This window comes from Bombina bombina, chromosome 5 (genome assembly GCF_027579735.1).
Source record: "Bombina bombina isolate aBomBom1 chromosome 5, aBomBom1.pri, whole genome shotgun sequence".
Classification (NCBI taxonomy): domain Eukaryota; kingdom Metazoa; phylum Chordata; class Amphibia; order Anura; family Bombinatoridae; genus Bombina; species Bombina bombina.
In genome coordinates, this window is record NC_069503.1 from 269,922,043 (window position 1) to 269,943,320 (window position 21,278).

The 21,278-nt window shown below is 41.2% G+C and overlaps 1 protein-coding gene across 1 annotated transcript in view; it reads left to right on the forward strand.

The window, feature by feature from the left end:
- The window catches only part of CFAP69 (cilia and flagella associated protein 69), a 292,339-nt gene that overhangs the window by 264,721 nt on the left and 6,340 nt on the right, over positions 1-21,278 (forward strand). The window contains exons 20-22 of the mRNA XM_053715703.1: positions 189-386; positions 1,123-1,209; positions 9,268-9,372. Of these exons, the coding sequence (XP_053571678.1) occupies positions 189-386; positions 1,123-1,209; positions 9,268-9,372 (390 nt within the window). The remainder of the gene's footprint in view (positions 1-188; positions 387-1,122; positions 1,210-9,267; positions 9,373-21,278) is intronic.

The window sequence follows — 21,278 nt, forward strand, 5'->3', positions numbered from 1 at the left end:
GCAGCTGCTTGTTATTTTAACTGCATTATTGTGGTATTGAAAAAGTTAGGAACAAATGATATAATGTGTATGTTGTAAGTTACAAAGCAAGAATACTTTTTGTCTGTAATGGGAATTAATGTAGTTCATTCGACTGTCAAATGTCGCCATTTTGATTCTGTGGTACTTACCTTAAACTGTTTTTAAAGGTTGGAGAAATATGGAGTGAAATTAAGGCAGAACTAAAAGCTGAAAATATTAACCCAGTAACCTCTGATCAAGAAGTTTTGGACGTCATTGAGAAAGCAACTGAAAATATTTGTAAGATTGTTGCTTCTCACCAGACGGAAATGATTGAAAATCACCAACAAATCGAATTACAAGAAGAACAACAGAAATATGCAGAGGTTGGGAGTTTAACAATTATATTGAGCAACTCTAGTGTGTATTTCATTTGTTTTGTACGCTTTGGTGAAAATCTACCTTTTACTGAACTCCAGTTCAACAACTCAAACAACTGCAGTGAATCCCAGGTTCCTAAATGGCCATAAAGAGAGGGAGGTTCATGGAATGTATTTTGTGTTTAATATCCGTTCAATAGGGCGTAGAGACAATAAATAATTATTTGCAGGTATTATCATGATCACATTTTATAGATAAAGTAAAGTGAAAAATAAACTTCTATAATTCAGACGGATGTTTTGTTTTTAAACAACTTTTCAATTTACTTCTATTATTAAATGACTTTGTTGTTTTGGTATCCTTTGATGAAGAGCATACCTAAGTAGGCTAAGGAACAACATCGAGCTAAGAGCTAGCTTGTGATTAGTGGCTGCACATATATGCCTCTTGCCATTGGCTCACCCGATATGTTCAGCTAGCTCCCAGAAGTACATTGCTGTTTCTTAGCCTACCTAAGTTTACTATTCAATAAAGGATTCCAAGAAAATAAAAGGAATGTTATAATAGAGAAATATTGTAAAGTTGTGTAAAATTACCTTCTCTATCTGAGCTATGAAACTTTGACTAAATAACAATTTAAGCATAAATGCTGCAAATATGTAATGTGAGAAGCAGTCTGATTCGTTGTTAAGTGTGATGTAAGACTGATGCTTTAAGTGTATTTTTTTTATCAACATACAGCTAAAGGCAAATCGCAAACAAAGTGAATTGGTTATAAAATCATGGGACAATTTCCTTGCTCGGACTTCAAACTATGAAGCTTTAAAGGTAACCATTCCCAGGTTTTCTTCTTTTTACACATTATTAGCTTGGTGTTTAGGGAATATAATTTATAGTTTATGAAAATGTAATGTTGCTGATACATGTAGGCATTTTGAATAATACTAATGTATAATATTTTATTATATTGCGTTTTCAGCTTTGTAGATATATTTTTTTACAAGTTCTTTACCTCTTTTCTAGTTGCTGTGGACTTTTGTTCTTCCATTTTTTACGCTTTCTTTTCTCTAACCTCCAACACATAGGGCCAGATTACAAGTGGAGCGCGATATACCAGCGCACCCAAATGTATATACACATATTAATCCATACATTTATATGTATATAAGCATATATATTTATAGTAATAACACAGTCCCCCTTTTCAGCTCTGTTTTTTTCTAACACCCCACATCCCCTCACTTTAACCCCTTAAAACAAAAATGCTCATAATTTTCTATTAGTAAAAAGGAACAAAACTCTTTCTTTTGGGGGCAATTGGGGGACATATTTTAAATTAACCAGAGGTCTCACCAGTTGGTTAAACTCTATATCTTCACACTGGGTACCACAATCTTGGCACTTAAAGGGCCATAATACCCAAATGTTTAAACACTTGAAAGTGATGCAGCATAGCTGTAAAAAGCTGACTAGAAAATTTCTCCTGAACATCTCTATGTAAAAAAGAAAGATATTTTACCTCAAAAGTTCCTTAGTAGCCACCTCCCATTGTAAAGGATTTCTAAGCAGCATTTTAGTGTGTCTGTCCTGGGACAGCTTAGGGGATGAGCCTCGTGAACTCTCATATTATTTCACCAATCAGGTAAAGGAAGCTTACTATGAAATCTCATGAGAGTTAAGTCAAATCTCATGAGATCACAGTAAGAGTTCATGACCTCAGCACTGCTGATTGGCTGCTGTTCATTTCTTCATTTTTTTTTTTTACCTGCAGCTGGGAGCAGGTGAAGTATAACTTTTTACACAGAACTTACTCTGCTGAGCTGAGGAGATTGTGAGGTAAAATATCTTCCTTTCTCCAACATAGGTGTGTCCGGTCCACAGCGTCATCCTTACTTGTGGGATATTCTCTTCCCCAACAGGAAATGGCAAAGAGCCCAGCAAAGCTGGTCACATGATCCCTCCTAGGCTCCGCCTTCCCCAGTCATTCTCTTTGCCGTTGTACAGGCAACATCTCCACGGAGATGGCTTAGAGTTTTTTGGTGTTTAAATGTAGTTTTTATTCTTCAATCAAGAGTTTGTTATTTTAAAATAGTGCTGGTATGTACTATTTACTCTGAAACAGAAAAAGAGATGAAGATTTCTGTTTGTAAGAGGAAAATGATTTTTGCAACCGTTACTAAAATCGATGGCTGTTTCCACACAGGACTGTTGAGAGGAATTAACTTCAGTTGGGGGAAACAGTGAGCAGACTTTTGCTGCTTGAGGTATGACACATTTCTAACAAGACTAGGTAATGCTGGAAGCTGTCATTTTCCCTATGGGATCCGGTAAGCCATTTTTATTACATAAGAATAAAGGGCTTCACAAGGGCTTTTAAGACTGGTAGACATTTTCTGGGCTAAAACGATTGATATATAAGCATTTTTCATACTTCATAGCTTTGAGGAGTTATTTTATTCTTGGGAATTATGTGAAATAACCGGCAGGCACTGTATTGGACACCTTTTTCTCTTGGGGCTTTCCCTAATCATAGGCAGAGCCTCATTTTCGCGCCTCTATTGCGCAGTTGTTTTTGGGAAGCAAGACATGCAGATGCATGTGTGAGGAGCTCAGATACATAGAAAAAGCTTACTGAAGGCGTCATTTGGTATCGTATTCCCCTTTGGGCTTGGTTGGGTCTCAGCAAAGCAGATACCAGGGACTGTATAGGGGTTAAATATAAAAACGGCTCCGGTTCCGTTATTTTAAGAGTTAAAGCTTTCAAATTTGGTGTGCAATACTTTTAAGGCTTTAAGACACTGTGGTGAAATTTTGGTGAATTTTGAACAATTCCTTCATACTTTTTCACATTTGCAGTAATAAAGTGTGTTCAGTTTAAAATTTAAAGTGACAGTAACGGTTTTATTTTAAAACTTTTTTTGTACTTTGTTATCAAGTTTATGCCTGTTTAACATGTCTGAACTATCAGATAGACTGTGTTCTGTATGTGGGGAAGCCAAGGTTCCTTCTCATTTAAATAGATGTGATTTATGTGACACAAAATTTAGAGAAAATGATGCCCAAGATGATTCCTCAAGTGAGGGGAGTAAGCATGGTACTGCATCATCCCCTCCTTCGTCTACGCCAGTCTTGCCCACACAGGAGGCCCCTAGTACATCTAGTGCGCCAATACTCCTTACTATGCAACAATTAACGGCTGTAATGGATAATTCTATCAAAAACATTTTAGCCAAAATGCCCACTTATCAGCGAAAGCGCGACTGCTCTGTTTTAGAAAATACTGAAGAGCATGAGGACGCTGATGATATTGGTTCTGAAGTGCCCCTACACCAGTCTGAGGGGGCCAGGGAGGTTTTGTCTGAGGGAGAAATTTCAGATTCAGGGAAAATTTCTCAACAAGCTGAACCTGATGTGATTACATTCAAATTTAAATTGGAACATCTCCGCGCTCTGCTTAAGGAGGTGTTATCTACCCTGGATGATTGTGAGAATTTGGTCATTCCAGAGAAATTATGTAAGATGGACAAGTTCCTAGAGGTCCCGGGGCCCCCCGAAGCTTTTCCTATACCCAAGCGGGTGGCGGACATTGTAAACAAAGAATGGGAAAGGCCCGGCATACCTTTCGTCCCTCCCCCTATATTTAAGAAATTGTTTCCTATGGTCGACCCCAGAAAGGACTTATGGCAGACAGTCCCCAAGGTCGAGGGGGCGGTTTCTACTCTAAACAAACGCACCACTATCCCCATAGAAGATAGTTGTGCTTTCAAAGATCCTATGGATAAAAAATTAGAGGGTTTGCTTAAAAAGATGTTTGTTCAGCAAGGTTACCTTCTACAACCAATTTCATGCATTGTTCCTGTCACTACAGCAGCGTGTTTCTGGTTCGATGAACTAGAAAAGGCGCTCAATAAAGATTCTTCTTATGAGGAGATTTTGGACAGAATTCATGCTCTCAAATTGGCTAACTCTTTTACTTTAGACGCCACTTTGCAATTGGCTAGATTAGCGGCGAAAAATTCTGGGTTTGCTATTGTGGCGCGCAGAGCGCTTTGGCTAAAATCTTGGTCAGCGGATGCGTCTTCCAAGAACAAATTGCTTAACATTCCTTTCAAGGGGAAAACGCTGTTTGGCCCTGACTTGAAAGAGATTATTTCTGATATCACTGGGGGCAAGGGCCACGCCCTTCCTCAGGATAGGTCTTTCAAGGCTAAGAATAAACCAAATTTTCGTCCCTTTCGCAGAAACGGACCAGCCCCAAGTGCTACATCCTCTAAGCAAGAGGGTAATACTTCTCAAGCCAAGCCAGCCTGGAGGCCAATGCAAGGCTGGAACAAAGGTAAGCAGGCCAAGAAACCTGCCACTGCTACCAAGACAGCATGAGATGTTGGCCCCCGATCCAGGACCGGATCTGGTGGGGGGCAGACTCTCTCTCTCTTCGCTCAGGCTTGGGCAAGAGATGTTCTGGATCCTTGGGCGCTGGAAATAGTCTCCCAAGGTTATCTTCTGGAATTCAAGGGGCTTCCCCCAAGGGGGAGGTTCCACAGGTCTCAATTGTCTTCAGACCACATAAAAAGACAGGCATTCTTACATTGTGTAGAAGACCTGTTAAAAATGGGAGTGATTCATCCTGTTCCATTAGGAGAACAAGGGATGGGGTTCTACTCCAATCTGTTCATAGTTCCCAAAAAAGAGGGAACATTCAGACCAATCTTAGATCTCAAGATCCTAAACAAGTTTCTCAAGGTTCCATCGTTCAAAATGGAAACCATTCGAACAATTCTTCCTTCCATCCAGGAAGGTCAATTCATGACCACGGTGGATTTAAAGGATGCGTATCTACATATTCCTATCCACAAGGAACATCATCGGTTCCTAAGGTTCGCCTTTCTGGACAAGCATTACCAGTTTGTGGCACTTCCATTCGGATTAGCCACTGCTCCAAGAATTTTCACAAAGGTACTGGGGTCCCTTCTAGCGGTGCTACGACCAAGGGGCATTGCAGTAGTACCTTACTTGGACGACATTCTGATTCAAGCGTCGTCCCTTCCACAAGCAAAGGCTCATACGGACATTGTCCTGGCCTTTCTCAGATCTCACGGGTGGAAAGTGAACGTAGAAAAAAGTTCTCTATCTCCGTCAACAAGAGTTCCCTTCTTGGGAACAATAATAGACTCCTTAGAAATGAGGATTTTTCTGACAGAGGCCAGAAAATCAAAACTTCTAAACTCTTGTCAAGTACTTCATTCTGTTCCTCTTCCTTCCATAGCGCAGTGCATGGAAGTAATAGGTTTGATGGTCGCGGCAATGGACATAGTTCCTTTTGCGCGGATTCATCTGAGACCATTACAACTGTGCATGCTCAGTCAGTGGAATGGGGATTATACAGACTTGTCTCCGACGATACAAGTAGATCAGAGGACCAGAGATTCACTCCGTTGGTGGCTGTCCCTGGACAACCTGTCACAAGGGATGAGCTTCCGCAGACCAGAGTGGGTCATTGTCACGACCGACGCCAGTCTGGTGGGCTGGGGCGCGGTCTGGGGACTCCTGAAAGCTCAGGGTCTTTGGTCTCGGGAAGAATCTCTTCTCCCGATAAATATTCTGGAACTGAGAGCGATATTCAATGCTCTCAAGGCTTGGCCTCAGCTAGCAAAGGCCAAATTCATACGGTTTCAATCGGACAACATGACGACTGTTGCGTATATCAACCATCAAGGGGGAACAAGGAGTTCCCTGGCGATGGAAGAAGTGACCAAAATCATTCAATGGGCGGAGACTCACTCCTGCCACTTGTCTGCAATCCACATCCCAGGAGTGGAAAATTGGGAAGCGGATTTTCTGAGTCGTCAGACTTTTCATCCGGGGGAGTGGGAACTCCATCCGGAAATCTTTGCCCAAATTACTCAGTTGTGGGGCATTCCAGACATGGATCTGATGGCCTCTCGTCAGAACTTCAAGGTTCCTTGCTACGGGTCCAGATCCAGGGATCCCAAGGCGACTCTAGTAGATGCACTAGTAGCACCTTGGACCTTCAACCTAGCTTATGTATTCCCACCGTTTCCTCTCATCCCCAGGCTGGTAGCCAGGATCAATCAGGAGAGGGCATCGGTGATCTTGATAGCTCCTGCGTGGCCACGCAGGACTTGGTATGCAGACCTGGTGAATATGTCATCGGCTCCACCATGGAAGCTACCTTTGAGACGGGACCTTCTTGTTCAAGGTCCGTTCGAACATCCGAATCTGGTCTCACTCCAACTGACTGCTTGGAGATTGAACGCTTGATTTTATCAAAGCGAGGGTTCTCAGATTCTGTCATTGATACTCTTGTTCAGGCCAGAAAGCCTGTAACTAGAAAAATCTACCATAAAATATGGAAAAAATATATCTGTTGGTGTGAATCTAAAGGATTCCCTTGGGACAAGATAAAAATTCCTAAGATTCTATCCTTTCTTCAAGAAGGTTTGGAGAAAGGATTATCTGCAAGTTCTTTGAAGGGACAGATTTCTGCTTTGTCTGTGTTACTTCACAAAAAGCTGGCAGCTGTGCCAGATGTTCAAGCTTTTGTTCAGGCTCTGGTTAGAATCAAGCCTGTTTACAAACCTTTGACTCCTCCTTGGAGTCTCAATTTAGTTCTTTCAGTTCTTCAGGGGGTTCCGTTTGAACCCTTACATTCCGTTGATATTAAGTTATTATCTTGGAAAGTTTTGTTTTTGGTTGCAATTTCTTCTGCTAGAAGAGTTTCAGAGTTATCTGCTCTGCAGTGTTCTCCTCCTTATCTGGTGTTCCATGCAGATAAGGTGGTTTTGCGTACTAAACCTGGTTTTCTTCCGAAAGTTGTTTCTAACAAAAACATTAACCAGGAGATAGTCGTGCCTTCTTTGTGTCTGAATCCAGTTTCAAAGAAGGAACGTTTGTTGCACAATTTGGATGTAGTTCGTGCTCTAAAATTCTATTTAGATGCTACAAAGGATTTTAGACAAACATCTTCCTTGTTTGTTGTTTATTCTGGTAAAAGGAGAGGTCAAAAAGCAACTTCTACCTCTCTCTCTTTTTGGCTTAAAAGCATAATCAGATTGGCTTACGAGACTGCCGGACGGCAGCCTCCTGAAAGAATCACAGCTCATTCCACTAGGGCCGTGGCTTCCACATGGGCCTTCAAGAACGAGGCTTCTGTTGATCAGATATGTAAGGCAGCGACTTGGTCTTCACTGCACACTTTTACTAAATTTTACAAATTTGATACTTTTGCTTCTTCTGAGGCTATTTTTGGGAGAAAGGTTTTGCAAGCCGTGGTGCCTTCCATCTAGGTGACCTGATTTGCTCCCTCCCTTCATCCGTGTCCTAAAGCTTTGGTATTGGTTCCCACAAGTAAGGATGACGCCGTGGACCGGACACACCTATGTTGGAGAAAACAGAATTTATGTTTACCTGATAAATTACTTTCTCCAACGGTGTGTCCGGTCCACGGCCCGCCCTGGTTTTTTAATCAGGTCTGATAATTTATTTTCTTTAACTACAGTCACCACGGTATCATATGGTTTCTCCTATGCAAATATTCCTCCTTTACGTCGGTCGAATGACTGGGGAAGGCGGAGCCTAGGAGGGATCATGTGACCAGCTTTGCTGGGCTCTTTGCCATTTCCTGTTGGGGAAGAGAATATCCCACAAGTAAGGATGACGCCGTGGACCGTTGGAGAAAGTAATTTATCAGGTAAACATAAATTCTGTTTTTTTACATAGAGACTCTCAGGTGATATTTTCCTGTCGGCTTTTTACAGTTATACTGCATCAGTTTCAAGTGATTTAGCATATGAGTATTATGTCCCTTTAAGGAAGCAGTGCATATTCACTAATCAGACATTGCTGATTTTTTGGAAAGCTATATCATGCACTCAAGTTTAGTGTGCACAATACAAAGTGGGAGCTGTACATTTTAACAATGGCTGATATGCTCTGTATTATTCATGAGGATTTTTTATATTTGTCATGAAACTTTTAAACTGCAAAAAAGTAAAGCGTCTGCTCTCTATTGTGCAAGTTTAACAAAAATGCAAGCTACATCTGTCAAAAAACTTGCAACATCATTGATCTGTTAGTGCACAGCACTTCTGTCACTCAGTACGAAGATGTGGCGCTTCACCAGGCAGCACCTATAATGGGTTAAAATAACAGAATGACTTTGAAGAGATCTGCAGGCACAGAAGGAACAAAAATACCATGGTGTGTAGTAACCTTGCTCCTGTAGCTGTACCTAGCAGTTTAATGTCCCTTTAAATTGCATTCAAACTGGTAAGCAGATGTTTGTCTCATTAATTCACACTTCTGTTGCAACAAAAGATTCCTAATGTACAAATGAGAACACTCAGGGGTATCCTGAGTATCTGGAATTTCTAATAAATCTTGTTTATCCCCTCAATGGATTGTAGGCTTAAAGGAACATGCCACCCACATTTTTTCTTTTATGATTTAGAAAGAGAATGCAATTTTAAACATATTTCTAATTTACTTATATTATCTAATTTGTTTTATTCTCTTGATATTCTTTGATGAAAAGCATATCTAGATATGCTCACAAGCTGCTGATTGGTTGCTGCACATAGAAGCATCATGTGATTGGCTCACCATGTGCATTGCTTTTTCTTCAAATAAGGATGTTTAAAAAATGAAGCAAAATAAATTATGGAAGTAAATTGTAATGTTTAAATTTCTATTCTCTATCTGAATCATGAAAGAAAGATTTTGGGTTTAGTGGCCCTTTAATGCTTTATTGTAATGGACTTGCAAGTCATTTCAAATATATGTTTTATCACTTTCAAAATAAGCCCAGCAGTTCTTCTAAGAAAGCAATATTCTTGATGCATTTTTGTGTTATATTCTTTTCCTTAGAAAGCAAAACGGATTCAGGAAAAATCTATTGAATCATCAAGACCTAAAGCACGACAAAAAAATACAACTTTACACTCAACACAAATTCCTCATCTCAATACCACAGTAAGTGAATGTATTATTTCTGCTTAATGAGAAAGGTGATGGTTTCAACAAATCTGTGCTTTTCTGTATGAAAACATATACAGTACATACTCAAATAACTAGCGTTTGAATAAACTACATTTTTATAAGGAATTAATTTAGGATTGACACAAAACATGATTAATAAAGTAATGTTAACTATGCATTAAAGGGACATGAAACAGTTGCATCATATCTGTAATTGGCCACAGAAGGGGGGATAAGATGAGCAACTGCAAAATAATTCTAGTTGTGCTAACGCAATTAAATGGCAAGCCTTGTCTACTTCAGGAACAAGTCTGGATTGGCTCCTCCAAATTGCAACAAACAATGTATCAAAGGGACAGTCTACCTCAGAATTTGTATTGTTTAAAAACATAGATAATTCCTTTATTACGCATTCCCCAGTTTTGCATACACAACACGGTTATATTAATACACTTTTTACCTCTGTGATTATCTGGTCTCTAAGCCTCTGCAGACTTCCTACTAATTTCAGTTCTTTTGAAAGACAAGCATTTTAGCCAATCAGTGCTGACTTAAATAACTCCTCGGGAGTGAGCACAGTGTTATCTATATTACACACATGAATTAGTAGTGTCTAACTGTCAAAATACACTGAGATAAGAGGCACTTCAATGGCCTAGAAATTAGCATATGAGCCTACCTAAGTTTAGCATTGCACAAAGAATACCAAGAGAGCAAAGCAAGTTTGATGATAAAAGTAAATTGGAAAGTTGTTTAAAATTGTATGCCCTATTGGAATCATGAAGGTTTAATTTTGACTAGACTATCCCTTTAATACATTCTAAACAGTTTCACACTTTCCTAACATGATATTTTCTTGAAGGCTGCAGAAAAATGTAATTACAAAAGGCCAGATAACAAGTGGCAACTTCTAATTTTCAACTTGTAATATGAGCATTATTTAGCGTGTTTGCGAAATCCATTGAAGTATACGTTGAACACTAATGTTAGGGCAGTCCAGTGTTATTGCAAATCCTATCCCACATTATCATTAACGCGCCACTTGTAATCTGACTCAAATTGTTTATGTCCTTTTAAGAGCAAGGCAACTCATATTACAGAATTAGTGCAACCATAATGTTAATGTATATTAATGTGTGTGTACTCTTATTGATTAAGCTAACAGGAGAATTAGTTAGATTTAGGGATTGTAAACAAACATCTGCAGCCTTATTCAAAATCAAGCTTGAGGCAAATCTTTGTAGAAATTTGTGAAATATGGCACTGTCTATTTAATATATTTAATATGGCATTGTCTTATTGTCCTTGTAATAGCAGAAACAACACATGCACGTTGTCTAATACTGACCACTTCCCCAGACACCTAGATTGTAGCAGGAAGCAATACTGGGTTTGCAATTTACCAAGAGGTTTGAAATTGCAATTCGAAAAACCATGCAGCCACACAAATCTACATCTTCTTGCTGGAGAAGTCCATTGTAGGCATTGGGGCAAAGTGAGAGACATCACACACTACTAGCATAAAAACCTGAATAAATGACAAACTGTCACTTCAGTGATAGTCATTGTGTATAGCTTTACATGTAATTCATGTGCAGCACTGTTTTCTGTTAGTGTGAGATACACATCCTATTTGTAAATTACAGGTTATGGTCATTTGTTGCATGACAGTACAGATATGATTTGACTTGTATGGCTACGTATTGTAGCAAAATACATGTGCACCTACACAGCTTTTTTTAATCTACCTGCTGGTTTTTCAGTAATTGCTATTTTATCTCATGATTCAGATAGGTGTGCAATGTTAAACAACATTCTAATTTACTTCAATTATCAGATTTTCTTTGTTATCTTGGTATCTTTTATTGAAAAGCAGTGATGTAAGCTCAGGAGTGTGCATGTCTCTGGAGCACTATGGCAGCAGTTTGCAAGAATGTTATATATATAAACAAGAGCACTAGATGGCAGCTCTATTCCCTGCAATGTAGTGCTCCAGACACTTGCCAAGGTATCTATTCAGCAAACAATATCATTGGGGACAAAGCAGTTTTGATAATATAAGTAAATTAGAACCTTTTTTTTAAAGTGTATGCACTGTCTGAATCACAAAAGAAGATGTTAGGTTTTTTTAGCCGATGATAATACTTGTTAAGTTTTAGTTAAACATCCCAGTATAACTCTTTGTAACCTTAGTGCCTGTGATTACACAATAGCAAAAATAAAATGTATGCTTACCTGATAAATTAATTTCTTTCATGGTGGTGAGAGTCCACTAGCCATTACTCCTGGGATTCAAATCCTGGTCACTAGGAGGAGGCAAAGATTCCCAAAACTCTAAGAGCACTTAATCCCTCCCGCCTCTCTGTTATTCTTGTTTGATGTATAACCAAGAAAAGAGAAGTAGAAAGGTAAGAAAGGACAAAGAAGGGAAAATAAGGTGCTGCCAGAAAAAAAAAATGGGCGGGTCTTGTGGACTCTCACCATCATGAAGTAAATTAATTTATCTGGTAAACATAAATTCAGTTTTCTTTCATAATTTGTTGAGAGTCCACAGGCCATTACTCCTGGGAACTAATACTCAAGAGCTGTGTAATCCACAAGTAATTGGGCAGAACAAGACATTTCTTCTGTTAAGTGTGATCAGTCCACGGGTCATCATTACTTGTGGGATATTAACTGCTCCCCTACAGGAAGTGCAAGAGGATTCACCCAGCAGAGTTGCTATATAGCTCCTCCCCTCTACGTCACCTCCAGTCATTCTCTTGCACCCAACGACTAGATAGGATGTGTGAGAGGACTATGGTGATATATTTAGTTTTTATATCTTCAATCAAAAGTTTGTTATTTTATAATAGCACCGGAGTGTGTTATTCCTTCTCTGGTAGAATTTGAAGAAGAATCTACCTGAGTTTTTCTATGATTTTAGCCGGAGTAGTTAAGATCATATTGCTGTTTCTCGGCCATCTGAGGAGAGGTAAACTTCAGATCAGGGGACAGCAGGCAGATTAATCTGCAAAGAGGTATGTAGCAGTTTATTATTTTCTGACATGGAATTGATGAGAAAATCCTGCCATACCGTTATAATGTAAACTCAGCCTTGAATGCAGTAGATGTAGCTGATATCAGGCTGTCATGTATGTATATTTTACACTTCAGTTTTCTGGGAAATGGTACTTCTCTGGCTTTTAAACTGTATACATAGACTTAACCTATTTTGCAGGGACTTGCAATAGGTTTTAAATGACAATTAATTATTGAGGTAAAACGTTTTTTTGCTGGCATGTAAAAACGTTTTTTTCTCTGAGGTACTGGGTGAAAAAATGTTTTGGGCACTTTTTTTCCACTTGGCAATAGTTTTGATTTAAATTAGAGCAGTTCACTGATCCCTCTCACTGTTATGTGTGTGGGGGAGGGGCCATTTTGGTGCTTTCACTATGCATCAGAAAAACTCAGTCAGAGGTTCATTTTCTTCCTGCATGATCCGGTTCATCTCTACAGAGTTCAGGGATCTCAAGAGTCTTTTTTGAGGGAAGTAATCATTCACAGCAGAGCTGTGCTGATTGTATTGACTGTGATATAAAAAACGTTTATTTGTGTATTTTTTTTCTGCTGCCTGGGTTAGTTATCATTTGCTGAGGGGAACAATCCTTTGCTAAAACTGTATTTCTCCAACATAGGTGTGTCCGGTCCACGGCGTCATCCTTACTTGTGGGATATTCTCTTCCCCAACAGGAAATGGCAAAGAGCCCAGCAAAGCTGGTCACATGATCCCTCCTAGGCTCCGCCTACCCCAGTCATTCTCTTTGCCGTTGTACAGGCAACATCTCCACGGAGATGGCTTAGAGTTTTTTAGTGTTTAACTGTAGTTTTTATTATTCAATCAAGAGTTTGTTATTTTAAAATAGTGCTGGTATGTACTATTTACTCAGAAACAGAAAAGAGATGAAGATTTCTGTTTGTATGAGGAAAATGATTTTAGCAACCGTTACTAAAATCCATGGCTGTTCCACACAGGACTGTTGAGAGGAATTAACTTCAGTTGGGGGAACAGTGAGCAGTCTCTTGCTGCTTGAGGTATGACACATTCTAACAAGACGATGTAATGCTGGAAGCTGTCATTTTCCCTATGGGATCCGGTAAGCCATGTTTATTAAGATAGTAAATAAGGGCTTCACAAGGGCTTATTAAGACTGTAGACTTTTTCTGGGCTAAATCGATTCATTATTAACACATATTTAGCCTTGAGGAATCATTTAATCTGGGTATTTTGATAAGATTTTATCGGCAGGCACTATTTTAGACACCTTATTCTTTAGGGGCTTTCCCAAATCATAGGCAGAGCCTCATTTTCGCGCCGTTGTTGCGCACTTGTTTTTGAGAGGCATGACATGCAGTCGCATGTGTGAGGAGCTCTGATACATAGAAAAGACTTTCTGAAGGCGTCATTTGGTATCGTATTCCCCTTTGGGCTTGGTTGGGTCTCAGCAAAGCAGATACCAGGGACTGTAAAGGGGTTAAAGTTAAAAACGGCTCCGGTTCCGTTATTTTAAGGGTTAAAGCTTCCAAATTTGGTGTGCAATACCTTTAAGGCTTTAAGACACTGTGGTGAAATTTTGGTGAATTTTGAACAATTCCTTCATATTTTTTCGCAATTGCAGTAATAAAGTGTGTTCAGTTTAAAATTTAAAGTGACAGTAACGGTTTTATTTTAAAACGTTTTTTGTACTTTGTTATCAAGTTTATGCCTGTTTAACATGTCTGAACTACCAGATAGACTGTGTTCTGAATGTGGGGAAGCCAGAGTTCCTTCTCATTTAAATAAATGTGATTTATGTGACGATGACAATGATGCCCAAGATGATTCCTCAAGTGAGGGGAGTAAGCATGGTACTGCATCATTCCCTCCTTCGTCTACACGAGTCTTGCCCACTCAGGAGGCCCCTAGTACATCTAGCGCGCCAATACTCCTTACTATGCAACAATTAACGGCTGTAATGGATAATTCTGTCAAAAACATTTTAGCCAAAATGCACACTTATCAGCGTAAGCGCGACTGCTCTGTTTTAGATACTGAAGAGCATGACGACGCTGATAATAATGGTTCTGAAGGGCCCCTAAACCAGTCTGAGGGGGCCAGGGAGGTTTTGTCTGAGGGAGAAATTACAGATTCAGGGAACATTTCTCAACAAGCTGAACCTGATGTGATTACGTTTAAATTTAAGTTGGAACATCTCCGCGCTCTGCTTAAGGAGGTGTTATCCACTCTGGATGATTGTGACAATTTGGTCATCCCAGAGAAGCTATGTAAAATGGACAAGTTCCTAGAGGTCCCGGGGCTCCCAGAAGCTTTTCCTATACCCAAGCGGGTGGCGGACATTGTAAATAAAGAATGGGAAAGGCCCGGTATTCCTTTCGTCCCTCCCCCCATATTTAAAAAATTGTTTCCTATGGTCGACCCCAGAAAGGACTTATGGCAGACAGTCCCCAAGGTCGAGGGAGCGGTTTCCACTTTAAACAAACGCACCACTATACCCATAGAAGATAGTTGTGCTTTCAAAGATCCTATGGATAAAAAATTAGAAGGTTTACTTAAAAAGATGTTTGTTCAGCAGGGTTACCTTCTACAACCAATTTCATGCATTGTCCCTGTCGCTACAGCCGCATGTTTCTGGTTCGATGAGCTGGTAAAGGCGGTCGATAGTGATTCTCCTCCTTATGAGGAGATTATGGACAGAATCAATGCTCTCAAATTGGCTAATTCTTTCACCCTAGACGCCACTTTGCAATTGGCTAGGTTAGCGGCTAAGAATTCTGGGTTTGCTATTGTGGCGCGCAGAGCGCTTTGGTTGAAATCTTGGTCAGCTGATGCGTCTTCCAAGAACAAGCTACTTAACATTCCTTTCAAGGGGAAAACGCTGTTTGGCCCTGACTTGAAAGAGATTATCTCTGATATCACTGGGGGTAAGGGCCATGCCCTTCCTCAGGATCGGCCTTTCAAGGCCAAAAATAAACCTAATTTTCGTCCCTTTCGTAGAAACGGACCAGCCCAAAGTGCTACGTCCTCTAAGCAAGAGGGTAATACTTCTCAAGCCAAGCAAGCTTGGAGACCAATGCAAGGCTGGAACAAGGGAAAGCAGGCCAAGAAACCTGCCACTGCTACCAAGACAGCATGAAATGTTGGCCCCCGATCCGGGACCGGATCTGGTGGGGGGCAGACTCTCTCTCTTCGCTCAGGCTTGGGCAAGAGATGTTCTGGATCCTTGGACACTAGAAATAGTCTCCCAAGGTTATCTTCTGGAATTCAAGGGGCTTCCCCCAAGGGGGAGGTTCCACAGGTCTCAGTTGTCTTCAGACCACATAAAAAGACAGGCATTCTTACATTGTGTAGAAGACCTGTTAACAATGGGAGTGATTCATCCTGTTCCATTAGGAGAACAAGGGATGGGGTTCTACTCCAATCTGTTCATAGTTCCCAAAAAAGAGGGAACGTTCAGACCAATCTTAGATCTCAAGATCTTAAACAAGTTTCTCAAGGTTCCATCGTTCAAGATGGAAACCATTCGAACAATTCTTCCTTCCATCCAGGAAGGTCAATTCATGACCACGGTGGATTTAAAGGATGCGTATCTACATATTCCTATCCACAAGGAACATCATCGGTTCCTAAGGTTCGCATTCCTGGACAAGCATTACCAGTTCGTGGCGCTTCCTTTCGGATTAGCCACTGCTCCAAGGATTTTCACAAAGGTACTAGGGTCCCTTCTAGCTGTGCTAAGACCAAGGGGCATTGCTGTAGTACCTTACTTGGACGACATTCTGATTCAAGCGTCGTCCCTTCCTCAAGCAAAGGCTCACACGGACATCGTCCTGGCCTTTCTCAGATCTCACGGATGGAAAGTGAACGTGGAAAAGAGTTCTCTATCTCCGTCAACAAGAGTTCCCTTCTTGGGAACAATAATAGACTCCTTAGAAATGAGGATTTTTCTGACAGAGGCCAGAAAAACAAGACTTCTAGACTCTTGTCGGATACTTCATTCCGTTCCTCTTCCTTCCATAGCGCAGTGCATGGAAGTGATAGGTTTGATGGTAGCGGCAATGGACATAGTTCCTTTTGCGCGCATTCATCTAAGACCATTACAACTGTGCATGCTCAGTCAGTGGAATGGGGACTATACAGACTTGTCTCCGAGGATACAAGTAAATCAGACCAGAGTGGGTCATTGTCACGACCGACGCCAGTCTGATGGGCTGGGGCGCGGTCTGGGGATCCCTGAAAGCTCAGGGTCTTTGGTCTCGGGAAGAATCTCTTCTACCGATAAATATTCTGGAACTGAGAGCGATATTCAATGCTCTCAAGGCTTGGCCTCAGCTAGCGAGGGCCAGGTTCATACGGTTTCAATCAGACAACATGACAACTGTTGTGTACATCAACCATCAGGGGGGAACAAAGAGTTCCCTGGCGATGGAAGAAGTGACCAAAATCATTCAATGGGCGGAGTCTCACTCCTGCCACCTGTCTGCAATCCACATCCCAGGAGTGGAAAATTGGGAAGCGGATTTTCTGAGTCGTCAGACATTGCATCCGGGGGAGTGGGAACTCCATCCGGAAATCTTTGCCCAAATCACTCAACTGTGGGGCATTCCAGACATGGATCTGATGGCCTCTCGTCAGAACTTCAAAGTTCCTTGCTACGGGTCCAGATCCAGGGATCCCAAGGCGGCTCTAGTGGATGCACTAGTAGCACCTTGGACCTTCAAACTAGCTTATGTGTTCCCGCCGTTTCCTCTCATCCCCAGGCTGGTAGCCAGGATCAATCAGGAGAGGGCGTCGGTGATCTTGATAGCTCCTGCGTGGCCACGCAGGACTTGGTATGCAGATCTGGTGAATATGTCATCGGCTCCACCATGGAAGCTACCTTTGAGACGAGACCTTCTTGTTCAAGGTCCGTTCGAACATCCGAATCTGGTCTCACTCCAGCTGACTGCTTGGAGATTGAACGCTTGATCTTATCGAAGCGAGGGTTCTCAGATTCTGTTATCGATACTCTTGTTCAGGCCAGAAAGCCTGTAACTAGAAAGATTTACCACAAAATTTGGAAAAAATATATCTGTTGGTGTGAATCTAAAGGATTCCCTTGGGACAAGGTTAAGATTCCTAAGATTCTATCCTTCCTTCAAGAAGGATTGGAAAAAGGATTATCTGCAAGTTCCCTGAAGGGACAGATTTCTGCCTTGTCTGTGTTACTTCACAAAAAGCTGGCAGCTGTGCCAGATGTTCAAGCCTTTGTTCAGGCTCTGGTTAGAATCAAGCCTGTTTACAAACCTTTGACTCCTCCTTGGAGTCTCAACTTAGTTCTTTCAGTTCTTCAGGGGGTTCCGTTTGAACCCTTACATTCCGTTGATATTAAGTTATTATCTTGGAAAGTTTTGTTTTTGGTTGCAATTTCTTCTGCTAGAAGAGTTTCAGAATTATCTGCTCTGCAGTGTTCTCCTCCTTATCTGGTGTTCCATGCAGATAAGGTGGTTTTACGTACTAAACCTGGTTTTCTTCCAAAAGTTGTTTCTAACAAAAACATTAACCAGGAGATTATCGTACCTTCTCTGTGTCCGAAACCAGTTTCAAAGAAGGAACGTTTGTTGCACAATTTGGATGTTGTTCGCGCTCTAAAATTCTATTTAGACGCTACAAAGGATTTTAGACAAACATCTTCTTTGTTTGTTGTTTATTCCGGTAAAAGGAGAGGTCAAAAAGCAACTTCTACCTCTCTCTCTTTTTGGATTAAAAGCATCATCAGATTGGCTTACGAGACTGCCGGACGGCAGCCTCCCGAAAGAATCACAGCTCATTCCACTAGGGCTGTGGCTTCCACATGGGCCTTCAAGAACGAGGCTTCTGTTGATCAGATATGTAGGGCAGCGACTTGGTCTTCACTGCACACTTTTACCAAATTTTACAAGTTTGATACTTTTGCTTCTTCTGAGGCTATTTTTGGGAGAAAGGTTTTGCAAGCCGTGGTGCCTTCCATCTAGGTGACCTGATTTGCTCCCTCCCATCATCCGTGTCCTAAAGCTTTGGTATTGGTTCCCACAAGTAAGGATGACGCCGTGGACCGGACACACCTATGTTGGAGAAAACAGAATTTATGTTTACCTGATAAATTACTTTCTCCAACGGTGTGTCCGGTCCACGGCCCGCCCTGGTTTTTTAATCAGGTCTGATAATTTATTTTCTTTAACTACAGTCACCACGGTATCATATGGTTTCTCCTATGCAAATATTCCTCCTTAACGTCGGTCGAATGACTGGGGTAGGCGGAGCCTAGGAGGGATCATGTGACCAGCTTTGCTGGGCTCTTTGCCATTTCCTGTTGGGGAAGAGAATATCCCACAAGTAAGGATGACGCCGTGGACCGGACACACAGTTGGAGAAAGTAATTTATCAGGTAAACATAAATTCTGTTATTCTGACAAAGATTGATGCTATAACTTAATTATTTTATCTGTTATAATATTTTCTGTGCTTCTTAAAGGCACAGTTCGTTTTCATATTATTTGTAAATTACTTTGAAAAGTATTTCCAAGTTGCTGTTTATTTGCTAGTGTGTTAAACATGTCTGATTCAGAGGAATATCTCTGTGCTATATGTGTTAATGCCAAAGTGGAGCCCAATAGAAATTTATGTACTAAATGTATTGATGCTACTTTAAAAAATAGTCAATCTGTACAAATTGAACATATTTCACCAAACAACGAGGGGAGAGTTATGCCGACTAACTCGCCTCACGTGTCAGTACCTGCATCTCCCGCTCAGGAGGTGCGTGATATTGTAGCGCCGAGTGCATCTGGGCGCCCATTACAAATCACATTACAAGATATGGCTACTGTTATGACTGAAGTATTGGCTAAACTACCAGAACTAAGAGGTAAACGTGATCACTCTGGGATGAGAACAGAGTGCGCTGATAATGCAAGGGCCATGTCTGATACTGCGTCACAGTTTGCAGAACGTGAAGACGGAGAGCTTCATTCTGTGGGTGACAGTTCTGATCCAAATAAACTGGACTCAGACATTTCAAATTTTAAATTTAAGCTTGAGAACCTCCGTGTGTTACTAGGGGAGGTATTAGCGGCTCTGAATGATTGTAACACAGTTGCAATCCCAGAAAAAATGTGTAGGTTGGATAAATATTTTGCGGTACCGACGAGTACTGACGTTTTTCCTATACCTAAGAGACTTACTGTCATTGTTACTAAGGAGTGGGATAGACCCGGTGTGCCTTTCTCACCCCCTCCTATATTCAGAAAAATGTTTCCAATAGACGCCGCCACACGGGACTTATGGCAAATGGTCCCTAAGGTGGAGGGAGCAGTTTCTACTTTAGCTAAGCGTACCACTATCCCAGTGGAGGATAGCTGTGCTTTTTCAGATCCAATGGATAAAAAATTAGAGGGTTACCTTAAGAAAATGTTTGTTCAACAAGGGTTTATATTGCAACCTCTTGCATGTATTGCGCCTGTCACGGCTGCAGCAGCATTTTGGTTTGAGTCTCTGGAAGAGACACTTCAATCATCCACACTAGATGACATCACACACAAACTTAAATTCCTTAAGTTAGCTAATTCATTTATTTCAGATGCCGTAGTACATTTAACTAAACTTGCGGCTAAAAATTCAGGATTCGCCATTCAGGCACGCAGAGCTCTGTGGCTAAAATCCTGGTCAGCTGATGTTACGTCTAAATCTAAATTGCTTAATATTCCTTTCAAAGGGCAGACCTTATTCGGGCCCGGCTTGAAAGAGATTATTGATGACATTACAGGAGGTAAAGGTCATGCCCTGCCTCAGGACAAGGCCAAAGCCAAGGCTAGACAGTCCAATTTTCGTTCCTTTCGTAATTTCAAAGCAGGAGCAGCATCAACTTCCTCTGCACCAAAACAGGAAGGAGCTGTTGCTCGCTACAGACAAGGCTGGAAACCTAACCAGTCCTGGAACAGGGGCAAACAGGCCAGAAAACCTGCTGCTGCCCCTAAGACAGCATGAATTGAGGGCCCCCGATCCGGGACCGGATCTAGTGGGGGGCAGACTTTCCCTCTTCGCCCAGGCTTGGGCAAGAGATGTTCAGGATCCCTGGGCGTTAGAGATCATATCTCAGGGATACCTTCTGGACTTCAAATCCTCTCCCCCAAGAGGGAGATTTCATCTGTCAAGGTTGTCAACAAACCTAACAAAGAAGGAAGCGTTTCTACGCTGCGTACAAGATCTTTTATTAATGGGAGTGATCCATCCAGTTCCGCGGTTGGAACAAGGACAAGGGTTTTACTCAAATCTGTTTGTAGTTCCCAAAAAGAGGGAACCTTCAGGCCAATCTTGGATGTAAAGATCCTAAACAAATTCCTAAGAGTTCCATCGTTCAAGATGGAAACTATTCGAACAATTTTGCCCATGATCCAAGAGGGTCAGTACTTGACCACAGTGGATTTAAAGGATGCTTACCTTCACATACCGATTCACAGAAGTCATTACCGGTATCTAAGGTTTGCCTTTTTAGACAGGCATTACCAGTTTGTAGCTCTTCCATTCGGACTGGCTACGGCTCCAAGAATCTTCACAAAGGTTCTGGGCACTCTTCTGGCGGTACTAAGACCGCGAGGAATTTCAGTAGCTCCGTACTTAGACGACATACTGATACAAGCTTCAAGCTTTCAAACTGCCAAATCTCATACAGAGATAGTACTGGCATTTCTAAGGTCGCATGGATGGAAAGTGAACGAAGAGAAAAGTTCTCTCTTTCCACTCACAAGAGTTCCCTTCCTGGGGACTCTGATAGATTCTGTAGAAATGAAGATTTACCTGACAGAGGACAGGTTAACAAAACTTCAAAATGCATGCCGTGTCCTTC